This window comes from Aythya marila (genome assembly GCF_965140915.1).
Source record: "Aythya marila genome assembly, chromosome: 15".
NCBI lineage: Eukaryota > Metazoa > Chordata > Aves > Anseriformes > Anatidae > Aythya > Aythya marila.
The window spans coordinates 6122253-6146103 of NC_139056.1; the positions used below are offsets into that span (position 1 = coordinate 6122253).

At 61.5% G+C, this 23851-nt stretch overlaps 1 protein-coding gene across 4 annotated transcripts; it reads left to right on the plus strand.

The window, feature by feature from the left end:
- Window positions 1-1660: 1660 nt before the first annotated feature.
- Window positions 1661-23851, plus strand: SRL (sarcalumenin; the record flags this gene model as incomplete). Of its 4 annotated transcripts, XM_082772228.1 has the most annotated exons (8): window positions 1700-1760; window positions 9571-10731; window positions 12355-12453; window positions 13301-13396; window positions 16399-16434; window positions 19896-20012; window positions 20356-20589; window positions 21255-23851. In XM_082772228.1, 8 exons carry the CDS (start codon window positions 1700-1702, stop codon window positions 22064-22066), a joined length of 2616 nt encoding a protein of 871 aa, XP_082628354.1. In that variant the 3' UTR covers window positions 22067-23851. The 4 variants fall into 4 exon arrangements, with proteins under 4 accessions (XP_082628356.1, XP_082628357.1, XP_082628354.1 ...); XM_082772230.1 differs by lacking the exon at window positions 9571-10731 and having other exon boundaries at window positions 1661-1760; XM_082772229.1 differs by lacking the exon at window positions 16399-16434.

Sequence of the window (23851 nt, forward strand, 5' to 3'; positions counted from 1 at the left end):
GCCGGGGTTTGGGCCGGGCGGGGGGTCAGAGCCCTCCCCCAGCCCCCCCCCCGGTTTCATCAAACTCGCCCCCCGCCCCCGGGAAATCCTGCAGAACCAAAGCCGGTCCCGGCGTTCCCGCTGGCGAGCGGGCACGGTGCCGGCCAGAGCCGGGTTTCCCTCGGGACGCCGGGGCAGGGGGGGGGGTGTCGGTTGGGATTTTGATTTCTTTCCACCTCTTTTTTGTTTTGTTTTAAACTTTTTCGTGTTGTTTTTTTTTTTTTTTTTTAAGCAGGGGGGGGGCAGACTGCAAGCGACGCGGTCGCAGACACAGCACCGGCTCTCCCAGAGGGACGGGGACCCCGGCTCGGGGTGCGCCTGCCCCCCCCCAGGCATCTCCTGCTCCCCACGAGCATCCTGCACCGTGCCGGGGCGAGGAATCCCACCCACCCCGAGAGCAAACACCAGCGGGATCTGGCTCGTCGGAGCACGGGCTGCCCGGCACACCCAGCCCCCCCCACGGGGATGGGGTTTTGGGGTTTGATTTTTGGTGCCGGGCCCCGTGGGGCTCCCCTTCCCTCTCCCCTCCCTCCTTTAAGCACTTAATCCGGTTTGCGGGGTTCGTCAGGTGAGAAGAGCTTTTCTGTTTCGTGGTTGTGTCGCTTCTGTTTTTTGTTGTGGGCAGGGGGGGGCCCCACTTTTGTCCCGCCTCTGCCCCCCGCCTCTGCCCCCCCCTCACCCCCCCGTTTGGCTGTAGGGTTTTAGGCCAGTCGTGTGTAGAGCCTTGTTGGTATTTGGTAGGTTCCTCCCCAGCCACAGCTGTTTCTCTCTCGGTTTCTTTCATATTTTTTTTTTGTATTTTTTTTTTTTTTACGATTTTCAGGTCTTTGTGTTCATTGAGAAGCTATTATATTTTGTTAAGAAAGTGAAAAAAAAAAAAAGAGGCTTGTGCCTTTGTAAAGAAACAAAATAAAGTTTGTACTTTGTTTTTTAGAAGCTCTGTCCCAGCCTTATGTCTGTGGGGGCTCGGGGACGGGGTGGATCCGGCCCTGGGGACGCTGCCCCCTGGAAGCAGCCGGGATGTGGCAGGAGGATGCCGGTCCCGGGGGGGCTCCAGGGCTGGTTTTGATGCCGTGTCTCAGCTGGGGGGAGGCTGGGGAGGGGATTTCTGTGCCCACCGGGGGCCTGATGTGCCCCAGGATGAGGGTGTCAGGATGGGGGTGCCCCATGGGACACTGTGGTGTGGGGAGGGGGGGCACCACCTCGTCCCAGGGTTTTTTGGGGGCACCCCCACGGGCCAGGCTGTCTCCCCCTCTGTACCCCCTGTGCCTGGCAGGGGCCGGATCCCGCATCCCCTCTGCGCCCCCCTCTCCCAGCACAGCCCATGGCCTCCTGCACCGCCGTCCCCATCCCCACCACCCCCTGCTCTTGCTGGGCTTTGGGATGGGGGAGAACTTTCTCAAATATCCCCAGGACGCTGAGGGCTTGTCCCTATCCCTGAGGACCTCTGTTGGCACGGGACGGTGACCCCGTGGGCAGTGCCACCTCCCTGCCACCAGCCCTCCCTGTGCTGCCACCCCCGTCCCCCGGCTGCGGGCCCCCCGGGATCGGCGGCGGCAGCATCTGTGCAGGGCTGTGCTGACGGCCGCCAGCCCGGCCCCGCGGCCCCCGCGCCGTATAAATAGAGGCAGCGAGCGGCAGAGAGCTCCTGGCAGCCACCATGAAGCGCCTCAACCTGCTGTGCTGCTGCATGGCCTCGCTCCTGCTCCTCGGCACGGCAGGTACGGCTCCCGCACCGTGCCCGCGGGGCTGGGGGTGTCCGCGGGGATTGGGGTGCTTATAGGGCTGGTGGTGTCCAGGGGGCTGGGGGTGCTTCTAGGGCTGTAGGTGCCTCTAGGGCTGTGGTTGCATATAGGGGTTTGGGGCTCTGTGGGGCTGTGGGTGCCCACTGGGGCTGTAGGTGTCTATAGGGTTGTAGGTGCCTATAGGGCTGTGGGTGCCTATAGGGCTGTGGGTGCCTATAGGGCTGTGGGTGTCCGTGGGGCCGTGGGTGCCCAGTGGGGCCGTGGGTGCCCAGTGGGGCTGTGGGTGCACATGTAGGGCTGGGTGCCTGTGGGGCTGTGGGTGCCTGTGGGGCTGCAGGTGTCTTTGGGGCTGCAGCTGCCTGCAGGGCTGTGGGTGTTCATGGTTCTACAGGAGCCCATCGGGGCTGCAAGTGCCCACGGGGTGGTGGGTGCCCACACGCACCTTTGGGTGCCCGTGGGGCTGTGGGTGCCCGTGGGGGCTGTGGGTGCCTGTGGGGCTGTGAGCACCCCCGGGGCAGTGGGTGCTCCATGAGCCCAGCCTGCCCCCAGGGCGCGTGCCCCATGCAGGACATGCTGCAGGGCTGCAGCCGGCTGAGCTCACCCATGCCAGGGCTGCAGTCACCCCAAAACTATGCGGGGCCACAAGGGCGGGGGGAGGCTGTGGAGGTCCCCACTCCACAGCCGGGGTGGGTGCAGGAGCTGTGCTGAGGGCAGCACCCATGGGCTGCGAGGGTGAAGCCCCCGCGTGGGGTCCGATGGGCTCCGGGGCACCCAGCACAGCCCCCTCTCCCCCCCCAAATATCTACCAAGCAAGACAGCATTGGGGTGACCCCCAGACCCCCGTCCCCGGGCTGCAACATCCCCGCTGAGCACCCCGGTTTCGTGGCGGCGCTCGGCCGGCCGTCCCACGGGGGAGCCGGCGACATCGCCGTTACCCTTGCTTGCCCTTGAGTTAATTTGGGCCGGTTCGCTGCCTGGCCGGGCTCGGGCGGCCGCGCTGCCGGGGGGGCGGCTAAGTATGGAAACAGCCCTGTAACGGGACACTGCGCTCCTGCGGCCGCCCTGGCCCCCGCGCCACCGCGGCCCCGCGCGCGGGCACCCGCAGCTGCTGCCTTCTCGCAGCCCGGCACCCCCTGGCCCAGCGGAGTTTTTTATCCTTTTAAGGGCATCTTTTACCCTTCTGGGGAATAAAAGGGGTTCGGGGTGTGGGATGTGTCCCGTCGGTGGTTGGGGGACCTCTGTGGAGTCGTGTGCCGGGGATGGGGACAGGAGTGCCAGGGGGATCCTCTCTGGGCACGGCTGGTGGCTGGTGCCACCCAGGGCTGGGCTGGTGGCCCTGTGGGGGACCTGTCACAGCAGGAGGTGGCCACCAGGCCGGCTGGGCTCGCCCCGGTGCTTGAGGCTTTTTCTTTGGTGCAGAGCCAGGCTCTGGGACACGCTCCCCTCTGGAGGCCCCTGTCACCCTGTGCCCGGCTTTTCCCATGGGTTCTGCTGCCATCTTGAAGGCCTCGGCTTCCCAAGGGCCGTGCAAGGCCCCGAAGCGAGTAGATCACAGGAGGACCCCATGGGAAGGGCTATCACAGGCACCTGGTGGCTTGGGGTGGGCTTGGGGTGGCTCCTGCAGCCCGGTGACCAACCCCGGCCTCATCCTTGGCACGTGGGGGTGAAGCCCCCCAGGTTTTATGGTGTTTTTTAGCTTCTGTGTGCCCGGCCCTGCTGTGGTGACGCCGGGGGCTGAACGCGCTCGTTCAGCCCCTGCCAGAACGGCCCTCGGCCCACGTGGCCGGGGCTGGCAGAGCTCCCCGGCGTGGACGGGTGCTTGCCCACCTCCAGCTGGGCAAGGAGCTGAGGGAAGCCCTGGCACGGCGCAGAGGGCGTTACGGGGCTGGCACCCGGCTCTCTCCGTGGCAGCGGCCTCAGCCACCGCCACCACGCCCCGGGACTCCTCACCCTGCCTCCTCCCGGGTTCCAAGCACCCAGGACGTGTCAGCTTGGGGTGGAACCCACCTCAAAATGTCATCTGGAAACGGGGTGGACATTTCCACCTGGAAAGTGTCATCTCGTGTTGCCTGGGTACATCACCTTGAGGAGTGCCCCATCTTCTGGGAACGTGTCCCAGGACATAATACGGCCATAACATGGGCTCCACCAGTGGGACATGTCACCTCATGGGGAGCGCCATCACCACGTCCTCGTGTCAGTTTGGGGTGATCCCCATCACCCACGAGATGTCACCACAGGTGGCTCTATCATCTGTGACACGTCACCTCGTGTTGGGCTCCCTCACCAGGAATATGGCATCTTGGGGTGGGCAACATCGTCTAGGCCAAGTCACCTTGACGTGGGCTCTGTCCCCTCAGTATATTACTTTGGGGTGGGCTCCAGCTGCCAGGATGGATCAAACACCTTGATGTGAGCTCCACCACTTGGCAAGCGTCACCTCGGGTGGGTGGGACAGCACCCATGGGAGAGCCCCAGCTCTGCCAGTCCCAGGCTGCCCACCCCAGCTGCCTCCATGGGCATCATCGCTGTTGGGTGCAGAGGCACAGGGCTTGGGGTGCCACAGCCACCCACAGATCTTGGCGATTCGTGCCACCTACATCCCTGTCACATCCCCCTCAGCTGGTGGATATCCCAGCCCTGGGGGTGACCAGGATTCCTCCCAAATTGTTGGCCAAGGAAAGCAAGGCAGATGTCGGGCACGCTGGTGTGATGTGACGCCCTGTCCCACTAGCCCCGACATTTCTGGGAGCGCTCTTGGCACGCTGTGCAGGTGACATCCAGCCACACAGGACGTGTGGATGGGAAACCTCGCTTGTGTGCAGCCCCCTGGGCACAGGGTCCCCATGGGGAAGGGGTTGGGAGCTGAGCTGCAGCCAGGGAAATGTCCCCACCATGTCCCCACCATGTCCCCACCACATCCTCACTCACCGACCTGCCTGCTGCTGGGGGTGCCGAAATCCCAGCCCATGAGGTAGATCCTAGAGTGACCAAATCACTCCTAAAATCACCTCATTCTTCAGGCGCCGCAGGAATAGCAGCGGTGCTGCTGGCTTGGCAGTGTTCCTCTGGGCTATTTTAAGCCCATGGGGACATTTCCCTTGTAAGTGATAGCCCGAGGAAGCCATCGAGCTCGTGGGCTGGCGGGGGCTGGCAGAGGGGCCAGGGAGTCTCCAGCCGGGCACCCCGAGCCATGCCGGGGTGCTGGCACCAGAAGAAAAGCCCCAGTGCCAGCAGGGGTGGTGGGACCCCAGCTGAGTTGGGGTCCGTGTCCTTTGTCCTGCTGCTGGGGCTCCTGGAGGGGGCTGGGTCCCTGCCTGGATGATCCCAAGGATTTAAGGATCCTGTGGGACAAAGCGTCAGTAGCAGCACCAAAATTCAGGCTGGGGAGCACCAAGGGGGTTGTCCCATGCAGGCGGCCAGGAGTCCCTGGCAAAAACGAGAAGAGGAACTGAAGGGTCATGACCCAGGCCACTGGGAGCCCTGGGGCCAATCGATGACACTTCCCCTCAGCAGTAGCCCGAGGATGAGGCCAGCGTGCCCTCTCAGGAGTGGCTCCCCAAAGCAAGGGGCTCCCCTGGGCTTTTCCCACCCTGGCATCTCCTCCTCCAGCCCCAGGTCCTTCAGCATCTCTCGGCACACAGCCTCCTGGCCGGGGAGTTGCTCACGGCGTCACTCCGCTGCCCCTGTCTCTGACAGGAACACCAGCGTGGGCACCCTGTGGGAAGACAGTTGAAAAACACCCCGCAGAAACGATTCCCAATTTTCATCTCTATATTTAGCGAGCCCTGAGCCTGGTCTAATCCATTTGGTGCATCCTGGTGAGGTTCCCTTACCCTGACTCCTTAATTAAAATATGCAGCTCTACCCCACTATTCACAGAAATGAAGTCTTTTCTTTTTTTTTTTTTTTTAGTCTGACTAATCTGTTTCCTGTGTCAGCAGTGCGATCTGCATCGATCAGACATCTCCCCCTGTAGGTGGGCAGCTGGGATTTCTGAGATCACGCTGGGATTTCTCCTGCAAAAAGGCTGGAAAACGCACTGGGGTGGCTGGAACTGCCCAGGGTGGGAAACTGAGGCACAGGGTGGGGGCAGGCAGGAGCTGCTAGATCTGGCTGGCGAGGCAAATCCTCCTCGAGGTGCTTGCCCTGGCAGCAGTGTGGGGCATCCTCCCTTTCAGACCTTCTCTGCATTCCCCACCTCGTTTCCCCTGGGCTGTTTGTGCTGTAGCTGGAGGCGAGCAGGGCCAGCGCTCCGTCCCCGAGCAGAGGCAGGGACATCGCCGTGATACAGGGGGACTGCAGCGGGGTGGATGGCACGGCCGGTGCCACGGGAATCCCAGGAGGTGCCAGGCAGTGCCTTGGAGCCCAGCCACCTCCCGGCACCTCTGGAGGACTTTGTCAGAAGCAGGCACATGATTTGGGATTCGTGCAGCCTTGCCAGTCCTCAGAAAGAGGGAAAAAAGGGGCTGGGGGCTTCCTCGGGTCTGGTACAAAATTCTCCAGCAGGGAACGCATGCTTCCTTCTTTCAGAGCAGCAAGATGTCCCCCTAAGTCAAAGAGCCCATTTGACCAGAACCTTTCTTTGACCAGGCCTAAATAAAAGGAACAATGGCAAGAAATAGTGCTTTGGCAGCCAAGGCCCAGCCTTGATTTCCCTTCAGTCCTGCCCATGTCCCTTTGGGCAGTGCCACCGTCACTGCTGCCACTCCAGCTCCCACCGGGACGGGCACGGCCGCTGGAGCAGATGGGGACATGTGTCTGGGGTGTGGGGTCCCCCAGAGCCCCTCAGGGAAGGCAAGGAGAGGGCAGGGCTGGTGGTGGCCATCCCCTCTGTGACCTTCCCTGCGGTGCTGGTTTATGGACTGCCGGTGGGACCACAGGAGAGCAGGGAAAGGCAAAGTTGGGGTTCGCGTGGGGCTCTGCGCCCCTCAGGGCATCTCGTGGTGCCTCCCGGGGAGCCGCTGAGCTCTGAATCAGCCACGCCGTCAGAAATAACTCCCCGCGTGCTGCAGGGGCTGGGATTCGGGCAGGGGAAGAGGGCGTGTGAAAAGCCATCCCCGCGGCGCTGCACATCGCCGGCCCCACGCTCGGGGCTCCTATTTCTGCTGGAGGGGGAGAGTGTCCTTCCCGGGGCCACCTGTGCCCATCTGTCCCTCCCGGCTGTCCCCAGCCCCGGCGCCATCCTCAGAGGCAATCCCTCCCGGCGGGCTCCGTTCACCCGTGGTGCTGCCGTTTCATGCGGCCCCGTGCGAGGATGGCAGGAGGCAGCACGGCAGGGAAGGGTCATGGGTGTTGTAGCCATAAGATGGCGGAGCCATCCCTCTTCCTGGCATCAGTACTGGTGTCCTGTGGCACACTGAGCTCACTGTGGGATTCCCGTCACGGCTGTGCCCCACACTGCTGTCCCCAGCCATGTGGGCAGGGCTGGTGCAAGCTTGGGGACCTGGGGTCCCACCACCAAGGGGGGCAAGGTCTCCTCTTCGATGTTGCTCAGTAAAATGTAGGGTGTGAAGCTGGGGAGCCCTGGAGTCATCTTACAATGGGTCTGCACCGTGTGGTTGTCCCGCTCTCTCCCGCAGTGTGTGGGGACAGTTCCTGGCCGAGGACGTCACCCTTGGCTGGCAGGCTGGCACCGGGGCCCACGGGCTGGGGACAAGTGAGTGTGTGCCTGCAAGGGGGCTGGTGCCATCCGTGCCCCTGCTGAGCTGCTCCTCTTGACCCCACCGTACAGTTGCTGGACGTATTTTTAGCCCACAGAGGCCGGGCGGAGGGTGTTAAGCCCATAACCTTCGGCCCATTTTGCTGCGCGGCGCTCATCAGCCGGCCATCTGCAGATCAGCACAATTCGTCTTGTGATGGATTTGGAGACCATGTAGGGGAAACAGGAGGGAGAAGGAGGTGGAGAGGGGAGAGGGACTTTATATAATGCCGTGAAGGTCACAGGAAATAAAGCCCGTGGCCGGCACACCAGCAGGAATATCCCAGTTGGAGCGCGTGGGGAACATTTCCCTTCTCCCACAGGGGATGGCTCACAGCTGAGGGGTCCCAGTGGGTCACTGTCCAGGGGACACGTCCATCCCCTACATTCAGTCAGAGGGGTCACACCAGCCCTAGAGATCTCCACTGGGGTCTCCTTTGGTCCCCTCCTCACCTGCCCTGACCCTCTCCAGATGCCCACTCAGGGATCAGCTTCCCTCCAAGCCCTCCAGGTCACCAGCTATTCTGGGGCCACACTGGGAGTCTCCCTGTCCCCATCCGCTGCGGGGAGCCTCAGGGTGTGGGTGGGCAGAGCACGTCTCACACTGGCTGGCCTCTTCAGACCCTCTTGGGTGGGAGCTGCGTGGGGCTTGCCGTGCTCCAGGCTGGATGTGGAGCCTCCTGTACCTGCGAGCCGCCTGCTAGGACAGGATTTGGGAGGTCAGCGTGGGCAGAGAAGGGTGACCGTGCATCTGTGACAGGCGTGGGGATGCTGGCAGCTCTGAGCCATGGTGCCAGGCTGCACATGAGGACTACGAACCCTGGCAGGCTGAGGTGGACTGGTGCCTCCCAGCTGCCTTCCGCTGGCACCATTAGTCCCCCAGCGCGAGCCCTCAGCTGTCGTGTGACTGCGGGCTATCAGCGTGGCTGGCCCCGGCATGGCACGGACAGACACACGGCCGCCTGCCCGGCGCTCTGCTCCAGGGCTGCAAAGTGTCTGCAGTGGGCAAAGAGGCCTGGGGTTACCCCATACTGTCCTGGGCTCTGCTCCTGCCATGCTCACACCGGGGATGGGTGGTACCCAAAATTTCAAGGGTGTTTTAAGTCACACTTGCTGAAGCAGCAAGCCAGGTCCCCGTGTCCCCAGCACAGCGCTGCAGGGCCATGGGGCACGAGGCCGGAGGAGGATGCCAGCTCCATGCCGTGTGCCGTGCCCGCGCCGCTCGCCGTGCCCACTGCCTTCCCGCGGCCTGGGCGGAGGTGGCGTTACTCCCGGTTGGCATCTGCTTGCCAGCTGGAGTACAAAGGCATTATTTTCCTCTGAAACGCTTCCCTGGTATGCAGGCATTAGAGTTTTCAGGGGATTATTTAGGCTAGCAGCAACTGTTTGTAACGGAGACAGTATAGCTGGTGATATTTTATTTTTGGCATCAGTTGACTAATGTTAAATTGCAGTCGGAGGCCTATGGAAAATACAGATGACTTCTCCCGGACTGCAGAACAAATTCATTGTGTTCCAGCCAGTTGCACGGAGTGGCAAATGTTTTCCTAATGAAGGGACGCTCACAATAAATAGCTCCGCGCCCCGCCACGGGGTCAGGCCCTGTGGTGCCGCCCGGCCCAGCCCTTCCTGCGCACTGCCGGCTGCGGAAAGGCACGGCCCCGCTGAGGGGAGCCGCCGGCGAGGGGCTGGGGAAGGACCCTTTCACCTGCCAAGTGCCCGAGGCCTCTCGCACCCAGCGCCCCACTTTTGTATCCCCACCACCACTGGGTTCTCTCTTAGGGCTGCTTCACCGCCTCGCCCTGGCCCCACAGCGCTTCTGCAGCGCCCCACAGCCTGCACGGCCCCGGGGCCACGTCCCAGCCCCGCGCAGCAGCAGCGCTTCTGCCCGCAAGCACCTCTTTGCGTCCAGCTTCTTGCTACGGCCAGGGAAGCGAGCTGGAATCAGAGATGCGTTAGGAGAATTTAAAGTCTTGGTGGCAGCCTCCAACCCCCTCTCTTGCCCCCGCTGTCCCCCGGTGGCTGCGCGCCCCACAGCCGCGGGCGGGCGCGGGTAAGACTGACCGAGCTGTTCTCATCGTTTAGAGCCGCATGCCCCAGCCCCAGATGTTGGCCGTGCTGCACAACGCCCCTCATCAGCCATGGAGCCCCGGCTGGAGGAGATGGCCGCCGCCGGCAGCCCCGAGAAGGAGGAAGATGGCGGCATCGCCAATGCCTCCGTGCCCAGTGCTGCAGAGAATGGAGGCAGCACGGGGGAGGAAGAGTTGAAGGGAGGCCTGAGCGGGGCCACAGGGCTCAGCCAGGAGGGGCCCCACAGTGAACAGGGCCCCGGGGAGGATGAGGCCATGTTGGGTGTCCCTGAGGCAGCGGGAGAGGCTGCCCACCAGCATGGTCCACAAGATGGCTCCCACGACCAGGAGGGTGAGGAGGCTGATGGTGGCACAAAGGAAGCGGCCACTGAGGAGCAGGGGAAGCCTGAGGGAGAGAAAACGGAGGAGCCAAGAGTGGTGTCTGCTCCTGAGAGAGAGGAAGGGGAAGAGCAGAGCTCAGAGGAAGATGACGAGCAGGGGGAATCTGAGGAAGAGGGTGGGGAGTCTGAAGAAGATGGAAGCAAAGGAGAGTCGGAGGAGGAGGGAAAGTCTGAGGAGGAGGGAGAGTCTGAGGAGGACGCTGCTGGCCCAGCAGGGCCAGAGGATGGAGCTGAAGGAAGTGACAAGGAAGACACCGGCATTTTAGGGGAAAGTGGCCACAGCAAAGCAGCAGCTGCCAGCAAGGGAGAAGCCAAGGATGGCCCTACCAGCTGCCATCACCCACCGTGTGGGGACGTGGAGCCTGGCTCTGGCAGCAGCAGCCCAGCAACAGAAGAAAACCCACCTACAGTGGTGGAAGAACCAGCAGCAGCTGAAGACCCACCAGCAGCTGTTGAAACCCCACCAGCAGTAGTGGAAGACCCACCAACAGCAGAAAACCCTCCAGCAGTGGAAGACCCTCCAGTAGCAGAAGACCCTCCAACAGCAGAAGACCCTCCAGCAGCAGTGGAAAACCCACCAGCAACAGAAGACCCTCCAACAGCAGAAGACCCTCCAGCAGCAGTGGAAAACCCACCAGCAACAGAAGACCCTCCAGCAGCAGAAGACCCTCCAGCAGCAGCCCCCCCTGCAGACAACCCATCGCTGGCAGAAACGGAGAGCCCACCCAGCCCCAGCGCCCACCCTGCTGCTGCTGAGCGCCAGCACAGCCAGATAGGTTGGAGTCTTTTGCTGTTGGTGTGCCGTAGTGTAGTGAGCAGAGGGCGGCGAGAGTGACCTACTATCAACCCCGGCGGAGCTGCGCTTGGCTCATTAAACTGCGCCTAATGCATGGCCCTCTCCTAACGCTTGTGCTTCCCGTGCCTGCCCCTAACTGCTGCACGGCCGGGCCAGCGGTGGCGCAGGTGGGAGCCCGCAGATGCCAGCAATGCAGGTGCTTGTTGCAGCGATACCGAGGCTGGCCAGCATTTCCCTCGCTGCACTTTAAGCCCATGACTTCTCCCATCTGTGGACACATGAACTTCTGCCCTTCCCCTCGGCCCCTTTCAGCAGCCACAGACCTGCTAAAGGACATTTGCCAGCCCTCAGAGTCCACCAGACCAAACTCCCGGCTCTCTTGGCATGCAGGCAGGATGCTGCCCAGGCCGGCAGGTCTCGTGTCCATCAGCCACTGGCCCGCAGCCCTTGCCATGTAAGGAACGTGTAAAGAGCCAATTCAGCCCGCTGAATTGCTGAAGCCACGGACAGGGTGTGTTTGGTCACCGAAATGTGAGCTAGCTCAGGAAAAGTGACCCCCCCTTTCCATGTTTTACTAGAAACGCTTACGGACTTTGGCCCATGGGCTAGGCAGCAACCTTTGAACACAGCTGATTCTTTTTTGCTTCCTTCCGTAACATCCCAGCTCAAAAAGCTCACGTTTGTGCCGAGAGGAAAACCCAGTTTGGAATCTGTGGCTTTACTTGGCAAGTCAAAAGGTCTTCCTCAGCCCCACGCTCAGGGAGAGGCTCAGCACAGTCCCTCGGGGCAGCCCCAGGCCCGTCAGTGCCCCTGTTTGCCCGGGCACCTGTACCCCAGCCCAGCCAGTGGGGCACGTGTCCTTGAGGCCCTGCTCCAAAGCCCCAAGCCATGGGGCCCTCTGCTAGCACGTCTGGAGCTGGGACACTTCTGTCCCCCTCTGCGGGGAGGCTGGGGAAGGTGCCCAGGGCCACCTCCTGCCGCTCAGCACCGAACCAAGGAGGCTCCGGAGAGGCAGCTACCAGCCTGGCAGGAGGCAGAGGTGGAGAGACAGGAGGGAATCCCGGCCTTGCAAACCCTCATGTCTGCAGCTCAACGTGTGATTTTTGGGTGGTGGACAGGGAGAGAGGCAGAGCAGAGAGCACCCAAAGCTGAAGGGAGCTGCAGCTGCCGGGGGGAGTGGCAGGGTGGGCAGAAGCCCCGTGGGCAGCAGCTGCTGCGTGCCCCAGCCCTGCGCTCCCCAGCGCCTGAGAGCCCCTTCCAGGCACATCCTTCGCATTCCCCGCGAGCACCGGCCCTCGCCTTCCCCTCGGGAGACACCAGGGGCCTCCCCCACCGGCCCCTCCTCGGAGCCAAGCAGTTGCCCGCGACGCTTCCCCCGGCAGCCATGGCCCCAGCAGCCCCGGCCAAGCTTCCAGGAGCATTTGCAAAACAGAAAGCGAGCGGCGTGCCAAAGCTGGCGGGTGCCGGGTGCGCAGCGGGGCTGCGGGCTCGGGGTGTGCGCGCTCCCCAAAGCCCTCTCCCCAGCAGCAGCTTGTGTGAGCTCCCGTGCGGGTCCCCCGCCGCCAGCTCCAGCAGTAACGGGTCTCCTTGTCTTTCCCTCCAGAAGAGGTTGAGGATGCCAGCGAGCCCACCAAGCGCGACCGGTCCCACTTGGAGAGCACCCTCAAGCTGAATGAAGACAAACCGGCCGACGACTTCTCAGGTGAGGGAGCCCGGGTGGCACCGGTGTGTGCAAACCCCGCGCCTTTCATCCCAGCAATGTTTCCAGGATAAGCTCCCTGCCACTGAGAGCTGAGTCTGGCAAACCTGCTCTGCTTCGTGAGGAGCATGGACAGGGCTCCCCTTTCCTTGGCTGCTTTGTCATTAGCCTTATGTCTTGTGGGTGCAGTAGCTCCATGTCTTCAATACCAGCCCTTACGCTGGACTAGCATACTTGAGGTATTTTAAAGACATCTCTAAGAACGTACAAGAATGAGGAGGCCAGAGAGAATGGCAAATCATGAATTGGCCTGGGCCAGCCACACTGCTGCCTGCTGCTCAGAGAAGCCTGGGGCAACTTATAATAAGGGGTTTTGATTTTTTTTCCAGTTACGGATTGGGTATTATTCTTATAAGGCTTGCTTCTGCTGGTCCCATCGGCAGTCAGGACTAGAAAGGAAGCAATAAAAGTGGCTGGGAAATGCCAGCAGCAGAGGGGCAGCACTGGCTGCAGCAGGGGTCCCTGGGCTCCGTGGAGGACTTTGGGGATCTCGGGTGTTGAGTGCTAAATGAGAGAGGCATTAATGAGAGAGGTTCCTTGCATCAGCTGCTGGCAAGCACAAGACCAGCAGGAGATGGGGACAGTGCCCAGTAGGAAATATTAGCAGGGCAGGGGCACCAAGATGCGTGACTTGGATCAGTTTGGCCAAGGTTTCAAGCACGAGCTGCGTCTCTTGATCAGCTGTCACCCTCCAGGCCTGCAGAGAATGCCCAGCAGCTTACCTAGGAGGGATGCAGCCAGGGTGGCTGGGGTTTGGCTGTCTCCCATCTGCATTCTTCTGCTCCCACAGGAGTACTGCAGCGGCTGAGGAAGATCTACCACTCCTCCATCAAGCCCCTGGAGCAGTCCTACAGATACAATGAGCTGAGGCAGCACGAGATCACAGGTAACGCTGCGGGCACCGGGGTCTCCAGCACCGTCAGGTCATTGGGATGCATTCAGACAGAAGTGCAGAGAGCAGATCATGGAAAGGCTCGGATAGTTCATCTTCCTCTACAGCTTCCCAAGAAGGCCATGAACATGCTGGGCTTGGAGGACGTGCCCTAGTGAACCCAGCACCCAGCGGCAGGCATTCCTGCATCTGCCTTAGCCCATCTGCTGTCAGGACCATCTGTGTAGGCTGAGCATTGAACCCTGCCTGCTTTGGGTCCTCCACCTGCTCAACATCAATGCTCTGTACCCGTGCCAAGCAGAGATCATGGCCCAGCAAGACAGGCTTGGCAAGGAAGCTTAGGACCTCTCAAGGCTGGGGTTGAGCTTCCTGGGGGTGGCTGGAGCTGGCATCCTTCCTGCTCCATATGGGACACGGCCATGTGGGCAGGGTATTCCTCAAGCTCGGCAGCCTTCACTCATCCCGGGAGTTAGAGTTTCCACCCCTTGGCAACTGCAGACACGTTGGATCAGGTGAGCAGGTTCCCGTGGCCATGGGCATTGGCTTGGGCTGAGCCCCAGCAGTGTACGAGTCCCTCCAGAAGAGGAAAGCGCAGCTCTGGCCCCAAGATGCTCACACACCTGGAGGCTCCTGTGACCCTTATGACATGAACCACCCCATTTTCCAAGCACAGATGGCTCCAGACCTGGGTTAAGCCCTGTCCCAAGCTGGGACCAGGTCCCCCAGTTCTTTGGCTGCATGCTCACGTCAGCCTCCTGCCAGGGTCCCTCCTAGCCCCGGGGTTTTGCTTCCTCCCCCAGACATCTTCAGGGCTTTGGCCTCACACCCTTGGAGCCATGCCTGCCCCACCGGAGCCAGAAGGACCCCGCACACCGCCCTGACCTTCCTCTGCAGATATTCATGGGTCCCCTGCTCGTATGGGCAAACCCGCAGGACACATCCACCTAGAGCAGAACTCCTGCTTTCCAGGGGCCCCCACTGCAGCCCAAATTCCTCTCCTAGGTCAGTGCCAGACTTCTGACATTTGGCAGGCAGGCTTCCTCACCCCCAGCCCAGCCAGCTCCTCTCCAGCTTGGAGCCAGTGGGGAGCACAGGGGGGGACCCACGGGACAGCATGACGGGGTAGGAACAGGGCTGTGGAGCCCTCATCACCAGCCCAGGTCCCGTCCCCACACCTCACAGCACACCCTGGGCATCGTCCACCACCCACCAGGGTCCTGGGACGGGCGGTTGGAGGTCTCACACGACCAGAGGCACACGCAGCCCGCTCCGTGCCGCTGCCTTCGCGCTGCCTTGGCCTGCCTCAATGTGCCTGGGGGCCACGAGCTGCTTGCCGTGCCGGGGGGTGGTCGGGGGGGGGTCACAGCAACAAGCATCCGCTCTCAGCTCACCACGGGGCACTGTGTTTTGGAGACCACTTGGGGTCGCAGGGGCAAATGGTGGACTCTCAGCTTCTTTACTTATAGGATGCAGCCCCAGTGCACAGCCCGGGGCCTAGCTCAGGACACCTGGGTCTGCTCCTCAGCCATCCCATGCCCAAGCAGCACCTCCCTGCTCCCTGCTGGGGAGTCTCAGCTGCCTGGCACAGGGCACAGCCAGGCACAGCTCCACTGGGCTGCGAGAAGCCTTGGCCATCCTCCCACGGAGCTGTCTCGCCTTCCACCAAACTCCTCAAGTACCTCTGGAAACCCCAACCCCACCATACACAGTCACATCCTAAAAGCCTAAAGCACAGCACTTTGCCTTTTATACCCACTGACATGGTTTCCCCCAGCCCTTCATTAGTGGTGCAATTAGAGCAGCCTGCAGATTAATTAGAGGGTTGGCTGAGGGAGCCCCTTTGGCTTTGTAGGGTGGGCGAGGGCACAGTGGGGCTGAGGGAGCCTTCTCAGCTGCTTCCACCGTGTGGTGGGGTGAGCCCCTGTCCTGCCTGTGCCCACAAGGGGTTCCTGGCACCGTGGTGCCCCTGTGAGCAGGAGATGCCCCAAACCTCCCCCCGTGGTGAGCCCCCACGGCCCGGGAGGCTGGAGGGCGCGGAGCTGGCTGGGGGGGAGCGGGACAGCTGGGCGAGCGGCGGGGCAGCAGTGTCATGGAATATGCATGACCTTTGAAGGTGTAAGCCAATATAGAGGGGTGCCACGGCAGGCACCCTCGCCCCTCCATTACGCGGCAGCCCTCCCTCCATTTTGTCCACCTTCCCCGGGCTCCCTTTTGGCCTCCGCTTTGGAGCCGCATCAGCCCCAGCGTGGGTTTGAGCCGAGCGGGGCCTCCCCACCACGCACAGCAGTGCCCTGGGGAGCTGCGACCGGCGCCGTGAGCCTGGCTGAGGCTCGGAATTGCAGCCCCGAGCTCACCCAGCTCCCTGCTCACAGCATGGCCAAGCCCGACAGGGGATGTCTCCATCCCATGCTCGGCATGGGCTGGGTCCCCCGTGCGCTTGGTCACCGCAGGCCACCCGTCGGGGATGTCCCTCGCTCGGGGAGCCTCGCAGCCTGGCGATGGGAAGCTTGCTGCCAGGCCGTGGTGCATGCTGCTGATGCTTAATTACTGTGTATGTGCCAATTAGCCTGCCTGCTAAGGGGATGGCCTGATGATCGCCTCCACCAGGCAGTCTAGGGAGGCACGCAGATAACCGTGGGGCGGTCAGGGCACGTGTCTGGGTTGCTTGCTGTCCTAAGCGTGCCTCGTGTGGCTCCGTTTGCTTGGTGATGCTGCCAGGGAAGGCAGGGGCAGGAGGATTGGGGCGCAGGGCATCCCCGGCGAGGCAGCTCTGCCTGGGTTTGTATTCTCATCCTGGTAGCTGCGGGTCTCGTTGCTGACAGACTGTAACTCCTTCTTTCCTGCTGGAAACGTGGCCGTCCTCTGGCTTTGTCCTGCCTCCGAGAAGGCCAGGGCCGCTGTTCAGCTCCCTCTTCGGCCCGGGCCAGACCCAGGCAGCCGCATCCCTTCTTCGACTCACGGTACCTTTTCTCTCTCCCCGTGTCCCCTGCTAACAGCTTACCCCGGACGCACCCTGGGCTCCTCCGCCACAGGTTGGTATTGCTGCCTGCCCCCTGCATGCTGCCGGCGCTGCCTGAGCTCCTCACTGGCCTCTGGCTTTCCTCTTCACCCGCCCCAGCAGAGCCACGGCTCGGCTGCTCCCGCGCCCCATGGCACCCAGCAGCACAGCGCTGCCCCGGCACTGCCCGCCCCGCAGCCGTCCTCGCCTCTGCCAGGCTTCCAAACCTTTTTCCCTCGTGGATTCAGTCTCAGGAGGGTGCGAGGTCCTCTAGTGATGGCTCAAGGGCTTTTCGTGGTGGGCCCGCAGGTCCGTCTCCCACCCATGGGAGCGGAGCAGAGCCCACACTGCGGGGGTGATCTCTTTTCACCCTTCTACGTGCAGAAACTTCCCCAAATGCCTCCCCTTGATCCCCCCCGGCTGCAGTTTAAGCCGATGACCCAGCAGCAGCTGTCCTACTAACACAGCCTGGCCCCTGCGCGGCGGCCTCAGCCCTCTTGGGAGCTGGAGCTGGCTCCTGTCCCGTGTCATGCCCTGGGGGAGCTGCCAGGGCCCCCGGGAGCACCAGCCCGGAGAAGCAGGGGCTGGGAGAGAGGCCAAGAAGCACTGGTGATCACACAGCCCTTCCCCTGGGTCCCTGCTGTGGCACAAGGCACACAAAGGACGGGGAATCCCATCTTTTTGTGTCCTACCCCACGGCCCCTGCTCTAGGATCCTGCCAAAATGGGCTCCTCCATACCCGGCCCCAAAGCGGCAGAGCCCCAGTGGTGCCCGAGGGCCTCTGGCTCCCTGTCATGCCAGCGTGCAGGCAGTGGAGAGTGTGGCAGATATATTTAGCGTGTCAGATAGCTGTGTTATCTGCGTCTCTGGCTGCACAGGCACACGGGTGTGCGTGCTTGCTGCTTGCGTGGGTGTGCGCACACGGGGCGAGCGCACGGAGCACCACACAGGGCGAGCAGCCACGCGCAGCTTTTCCCCCCGGCCGCGGGCACACGCGTCCTGCAGACAGACAGGAGGCTTCGCAGGGGGCTGGCCTGGTGTTTGAACCCTCCTGGTTTGAGGGCAGAGTGGGATGTTTGGGCCAGTCCGAGCCGGGAGAGGAGGGAGGCTCTGTCCACGTCCTCTGCCTTGCTGCGTGTCCTCGGGATGGATCTGCACCGCGGGGTCGCCCTCACCCCACGGGGCTGAGCCAGCACCCGGCACTTTGAGGGTTTGAGGAAGGAGAAGACCCAACCCAGGGCTCATCCCAGCCCCAGAGCAGCAGGGCTCCCACCTGAGGGCAGCCTGGCCCTGGGAGCAACATGGAAAAACCACCCACAAAGCCACTACTGGAGGAAAAAATCCCTCCATGAGCGAGAGAAGCAGTTCTGTGTCTTCCCCTGCAGGCAGCAACCCTTCTAGGAGCAACAATGCTCCGGGGCATGGATTAAGGCAGAGTGGGACAGGACGAGATGAGCACAGCCTCTGCGGGGGAGATGTGGCCTGCCGGCCCTGACTGCCAGGTGCTTTGCAGCGTCTCAGCGTGCTCTGTGCTCCAGGAACCCCTAGAGAAGCAGCTGCTGTGATTCGAGCAGACCCACAAATGAAATGCAAAGAGCTGCAGGGTCTGAGGGTCCCCCCGCTCACATGCAGGGTGAGATCATGCACCAATCAGCGTGAGGCCGCCCTGCAGACACCAGCAGGACGAGCTGGGATGCACTGGGACGAGCTGGGATGAGCACCAAGCGTGGCGTGAGCCAGGCTGGGCTGGGAGCGAGCAGCCACAGGGTGGCTGGAGAGAGCCGTGGTGGCGGAGCCGCCGTCATCCCGTGCTGGCAGGGACGGAGCCTCTTTTCCCCTGGCAGCAGCACCAAGGTGACGCAAACCCGTGCTGGAGGGACGCAGCGGGGGGCACCCAGCAGGGCAGGAGGCCTGGCCAGGCACCCAGCGGGGTGAGAGGCACGCTCTGCTTCCCCAGCCCCACACCATGGGCAGCGGCGAGGAGGGCTCAGGTCCTCCAGGGCCCAGGAGCTTTCCAAAGCAAGGGAGGGGATGGTTTTGGAGAGCTGCTGGTGACCTGCAGAGGGGCTGCCCGTCTCAGCACGGCCACGTGCGGCCCCGGTGCGCAGGGAGGGTGCTGAGCCACGCACCTCACACCCCGAGGAGCCCCCCCGGCACGTGCAGCGGAGCCGGGGCTCGCTGGCTCCTGCCCTCACCCAGCCACACCTGGCCGGGAACCTGTTATGAAAGAGCACGCGGGGACCCGCCTTCAAACCTCTGGCACAACATCACAGGGGATAATAACAATAATCATCCGAAACCCAATTAAAGCCGGCGAGCGAACAGAGCGGCAGCGATACAGTGGTACGGAGGGATGATTAGTAATGAAAGCCCGAGGTTTCGACACTTGTTTTTGTCCCGCATGGGAACAGAAAGTCAGATCCCAAATATTTTGGGGAGACGGGAGTGGGAAGGCTGCGTCTTCCCTGGCGGAGGAGACGGAGGGGGTTTGGTCCGACTGCCCCCGGGTGACGGCCACCCCGCTGCCAGACCCTGCCTGCCTGGTGCTGCCTCACACCTCGGGGGCAGGAGCAGGGCTCGGGGCTGACCCCGCTGTGGGTGCCCTGTCCTGTCAGTGGGGGAAGGCTGTGGGACAGGGGATGGGGATGAACTCCACAAAAATGGGAGCTCACTCATCCAGTTTTTACTTCCATTTCTGGTCTTATTTGGCCTCGAGCCAACTAGCATGCTCCCACCTGCCCAGGGCACTGTCTGGGGACCAGTATAGCCCAGGGGCTCCCCTGGTGCAGCCAGCCCCATGCCCAGTGCCATTTGGGCAGTGCATTTGGGTTGATGGTGCTGGTCGGCCCCAGCACCTCCTGGAGCTGCTCCTGGGCAGGGGACAGGTCGTTACGGGCCCCACACCAGCCCTTGTGTGCGCTCCATGAGCCTCTCAGCAAAGTGTGGGGCTTCCAGAGCATGAGCTGGGGACTGTGGTTAGTTCTCCTCCTGCCTTTCCCCGAGCCCAAAGCAGGGCTGTTGGCTGAGCTTGCCTTCCCTGTGCCGGTCTGGAGCCCTGCAGCCTTCGAACACCCCAGCTCCTTTTGCACGAGGCGTTTACCCTCCTGCAGCATGGCCACGTCCCCTGCATGCCCAGTGCTTTGTGGCGCCTGCCCTCCAACAGCCCCCTGCAAACAGCCCCGAGCTCACCCTGGCTGAACTCGAACCGAGCCGAGACCTGACCTAAAAGACCTTCAACTTGTCCTGTAGTCTAAGAAGGGCCAAAGCTCAGAGCAGGGCAGACAGGGTTCGATCTCGCCGCGGTGCCAGCACGGGGCCCTGCCGGGTGATGCCGTGGCTCAGCGGTGCCGGGAGAGCAGCCCCGAGGGCGGCCGTCTCCCCGAGGCTCTGCGGCCGTGCTGCTCAGCTGGGATGTTCATTACGGCAGGGAGTTAAATGCGCAGCGGCCACGGCTATTGTTTCTTCACTTCCTCTTGTTATTTCCCCTCTCCGCAGATGGGGAGATCACTTCCAAGCCGATGGTGCTATTCCTGGGACCGTGGAGCGTCGGTAAATCCTCCATGATAAACTACCTCCTAGGGCTGGACGACACTCCCTACCAGCTCTACACAGGTACCTCGCTCACCGCGGCCCCGTGGGCTTCTTCCCCTGCCACATCCCCATCCCTCAGCGCAGTGCTCACCACCCCCAGCCCCCTGGGTGCAGCACAGCAGGGAGCCTGCATGGCTGCGAGAGCAGCAGCCACATAGCGAGGGCATCTTGATGTCTTCTCCCCATCCTGCCCCAATTTATTCATCCTCCCAGGAGAAAAGCCTTTCCCAATCCTCCTCTCTGCTCCCACCGACATCGTCTTGGAGCCTGGGAGGTGCTCCCCATCTAGGCCTGGGCCAGCCCCTGCAATGGCCGGTGCCCAGCACAGATTTCACGGCTCTGTTTTACCTCTTGTGCTGGGCAGGGGCAGAACCCACCACCTCCGAATTCACCGTCATCATGCACGGCCCCAAGCTGAAGACCATCGAGGGCATCGTGATGGCTGCAGACAGCGCGCGCTCCTTCTCGCCCCTGGAGAAGTTTGGGCAGAACTTCTTGGAGAAGCTGATAGGGATAGAGGTGCCCCACAAGCTCCTGGAGCGAGTCACCTTCGTGGACACGCCAGGCATCATTGAAAACCGCAAGCAGCAAGAACGAGGTAGGGCTTTACTGCGTTCATCTGAGGGACTCCAGAAAAGATGCTGTTACAATGAAGGATAGCAATGACGACTGAAACTTTACGGGGAAGAGCCCTAGGCTACAGGACGGGGCTGTTCTCACTTTGAGGGGGTTAGGGAAGTTTGCCCGTGGCCTGGGGAACGTACCCGGCCATCATGGCTCAGCATTTGCTGTCCTGTTTGTCACTTGGAGCCAGGTTTTGCCAATGGCTGGCGCTGCAGCAGCGCCCAGAGGGGCACCTGGCACTGGATGCCAGGACAGGCCCCGCAGGGCTTGCTGACCCTCTCGGTGCCCACTGGGGAAAGCGGTGCCGTGGCCGATGCCTGCTGACAGGGGCAGCAAGAAGCTGTGGCTGGCAGCAGGGAGAGCAGAGCTTTGGAGGTTTGGAGGTGAGGCTGAGGGTGACGTGCAGTCACAGGCCCAGGCTCACAGGGATGAGTTTTCATGCCCAGAAATTAACTCTGAAGTGCTTTAGCACACGAGAAATGGGTTCTGTGCCACTTGGGAAGTCAGCTGTGTCTCACAGCCTGTCCAACCCAGACAGGGGGTGAGCCGCAGCAGGCTCGAGGTTTCTCTGTCCCTTGACCTGAAGGGACTCCCGCTGTGCTGGCCATCGCTGCTGGATTTCTCTTTCCTCTCCTCAAGGTTACCCGTTCAACGACGTGTGCCAGTGGTTCATCGACAGAGCCGATCTCATCTTTGTCGTCTTTGACCCTACGAAGCTGGACGTGGGCTTGGAGCTGGAGATGCTGTTCCGCCAGCTGAAGGGCCGAGAGTCCCAGATCCGAATCATCCTGAACAAAGCCGACAGCCTGGCTACCCAGGAGCTTATGAGAGTCTACGGTGCCTTGTTCTGGAGCCTGGCTCCTCTGATCAACGTCACAGAGCCACCCAGGGTGTACGTTAGCTCCTTCTGGCCCCACGAGTATCATCCGGACACCCACAAGGACCTGTTCCTCAAAGAAGAGATATCACTCCTGGAAGATCTCAACCAGGTGATTGAGAACAGGATGGAAAATAAGATCGCCTTCATTCGCCAACACGCCATCCGGGTGCGCATCCACGCCCTGTTGGTCGATCGCTATCTCCAGACCTACAAGGACAAAATGACCTTCTTTAGTGATGGAGAACTGGTGTTCAGAGACATTGTGGAAGATCCTGACAAGTTCTTTATCTTTAAGTCCATTCTGGCAAAGACCAATGTCAGCAAATTTGACCTCCCCAACCGCGAGGCTTACAAGGACTTCTTTGGCATCAACCCCATCACCAGTTTCAAGCTGCTGTCTCAGCAGTGTTCCTACATGGGCGGGTGCTTCCTCGAGAAGATCGAGAAGGCCATCACCCGCGAGCTTCCCGATCTGCTGGGGAGCATCGGCCTGGGGAAGAAGCCCAATGTCCTCTCCTGCGACATCACCGGCTGTGGCGAAAACCCAAAGAATCGCTACAAGAAGCCGTAAGGTTTCTGTAACACAGCCGTCCACGTGTTCCTACCGGTGAATGAGCTTATGTCTTATCTGTCCAAGAAGCCGTGGTCTGTTAACCCTTTGAGTGCCACACTGGCAAAGGCTACTGTACGATGAGGACTTTGAGTCATTGACACCAATGGCAGGGGAAGATGGGTGGGCATAAGAAAGAGAATAAAAACTGTGAATTCCTGACATTTTATCTTTGTTCTTTTGAGTAGAAGGCAATGTTTAAGCTGTAAGTATGAGCAATGTGTGGTGAGCTAGAACTGTAGCTGCTTCTTCACTGGTGCCGAGATGGGCGAACTGGAATTTCAGCCTCTGCATACACGAAGCCAGCAGGGAGCGAGGACGAGGGCACGGCGAGAGCACAGGGGCGAGCAGTGACACAGTAACCTGGGGCATCACCGGGAGCCCCGGGGCACAGCGCTGCGCAGGGAAGCAGAGGCCAGGTTCCAGCTGTTGTTTTCAGGCACAGAAATCCTGCAAATCTCTGCAAATATTGATCCTGTTTTTCCTCCCAAGGCTTTTAGGTCACCTGGTAGAGTCCTCCTTTCATGTAACAGCCGAGCTTAACTTTGTTCTGCAGCCTTCACCTGGGCGTGAGCCCTAAGAAGGGATTTGGTCCCCCCGCCGGGCGTTTGCAGGGGCATTTGTTGCTCCAGATGGATCACCGTGATGGGATCTGCAAGTCCGTGACAGAGCAAGAAGTGGTCTGGAGAGGAGCTGCAGGACCTGGCTGAGTTGTGCTGGAGGAACAGGGGCAGCACCCCGCATCACAGAGTCCTGCAAGGAGCTGTCAGCAAGTTCTCTCTCCAGGCCAGCACAGAGACAGGGCACTTCGTGCCTGCTCCTGCCATTAACCTCAAAAATCCATGCTGGCAAGTGAAGCCCGAGAGTCAGCAGGGCTCAGAGGGTTAATAGTTTGGCAGTTTGACCTCATTTAAGTCCTCATTGCATGCTTTCTCCAAGCAGCCCCGGGTTTTTGTGCTCTGTGGAGGCAGACAGGAATGGGAGATGACGAGCCACATCCTTTTTTCCCCTCTGCTGACCTGTTGTCCCCAGGACAATCCAGGCAGGTTTCTGTGGCTTATTGTCCAAACCTCACTCATTTTAGCCAGAATTTTGTTGGCTTATCTCTGTGCATCGGCGCTCAGTCCTGGGAGTCACAGGAGAATGACTTTTGCTTCAAAGGCAAATCCCAGGCAGGCGACCTTCCCCGGGGAAGCCGACCTTGGAACCTGGCAGCGAGCGCTGGAGGATGACCGGTGGCCCCCGCCGCCGGGCTGCGCTGCCCAGCACAAGTGACAAAGATCTCCCGGATGGAGCCTGGTGCCTTCGAGCCCAGCCACAGCCTGCTGAGTGGCTTTTCTCCTTCCTCCTGCCAAAGGACCACAGCCACCGCTGCTCTCCAGGAAACCTCTGGAGCAGAAGGACTTACCTTTGGTAGGAACAAGAAGAGGTGGAGGTGCCGGGTGAGGCAAGAAGAAGGCAAAGGGAATGAGCGAGGGAAAGAGAAAGCTGGAAACAGAAGGCTCTGTTGTGATGGGAAGGGTGTGAAGGGCAGTGCCCCTTGTCACCACGTGCCCCACGGGACGTGGGCCAAGGCAGAAGGTCCCTGGGGCCCCATGTCCCCGGGCGCTGAGGCTGGGTACTGCAGAGAAGAGGTCCCCTGAACCCAGGTGGGTTTGGGGTGATGCCGCCCAGGGACTTCCCAAGCTCCTTGCCTCTGCTTGGGGTGAGGACTGTGCAGCTGAACTAGAGCCGACGAGACACAAA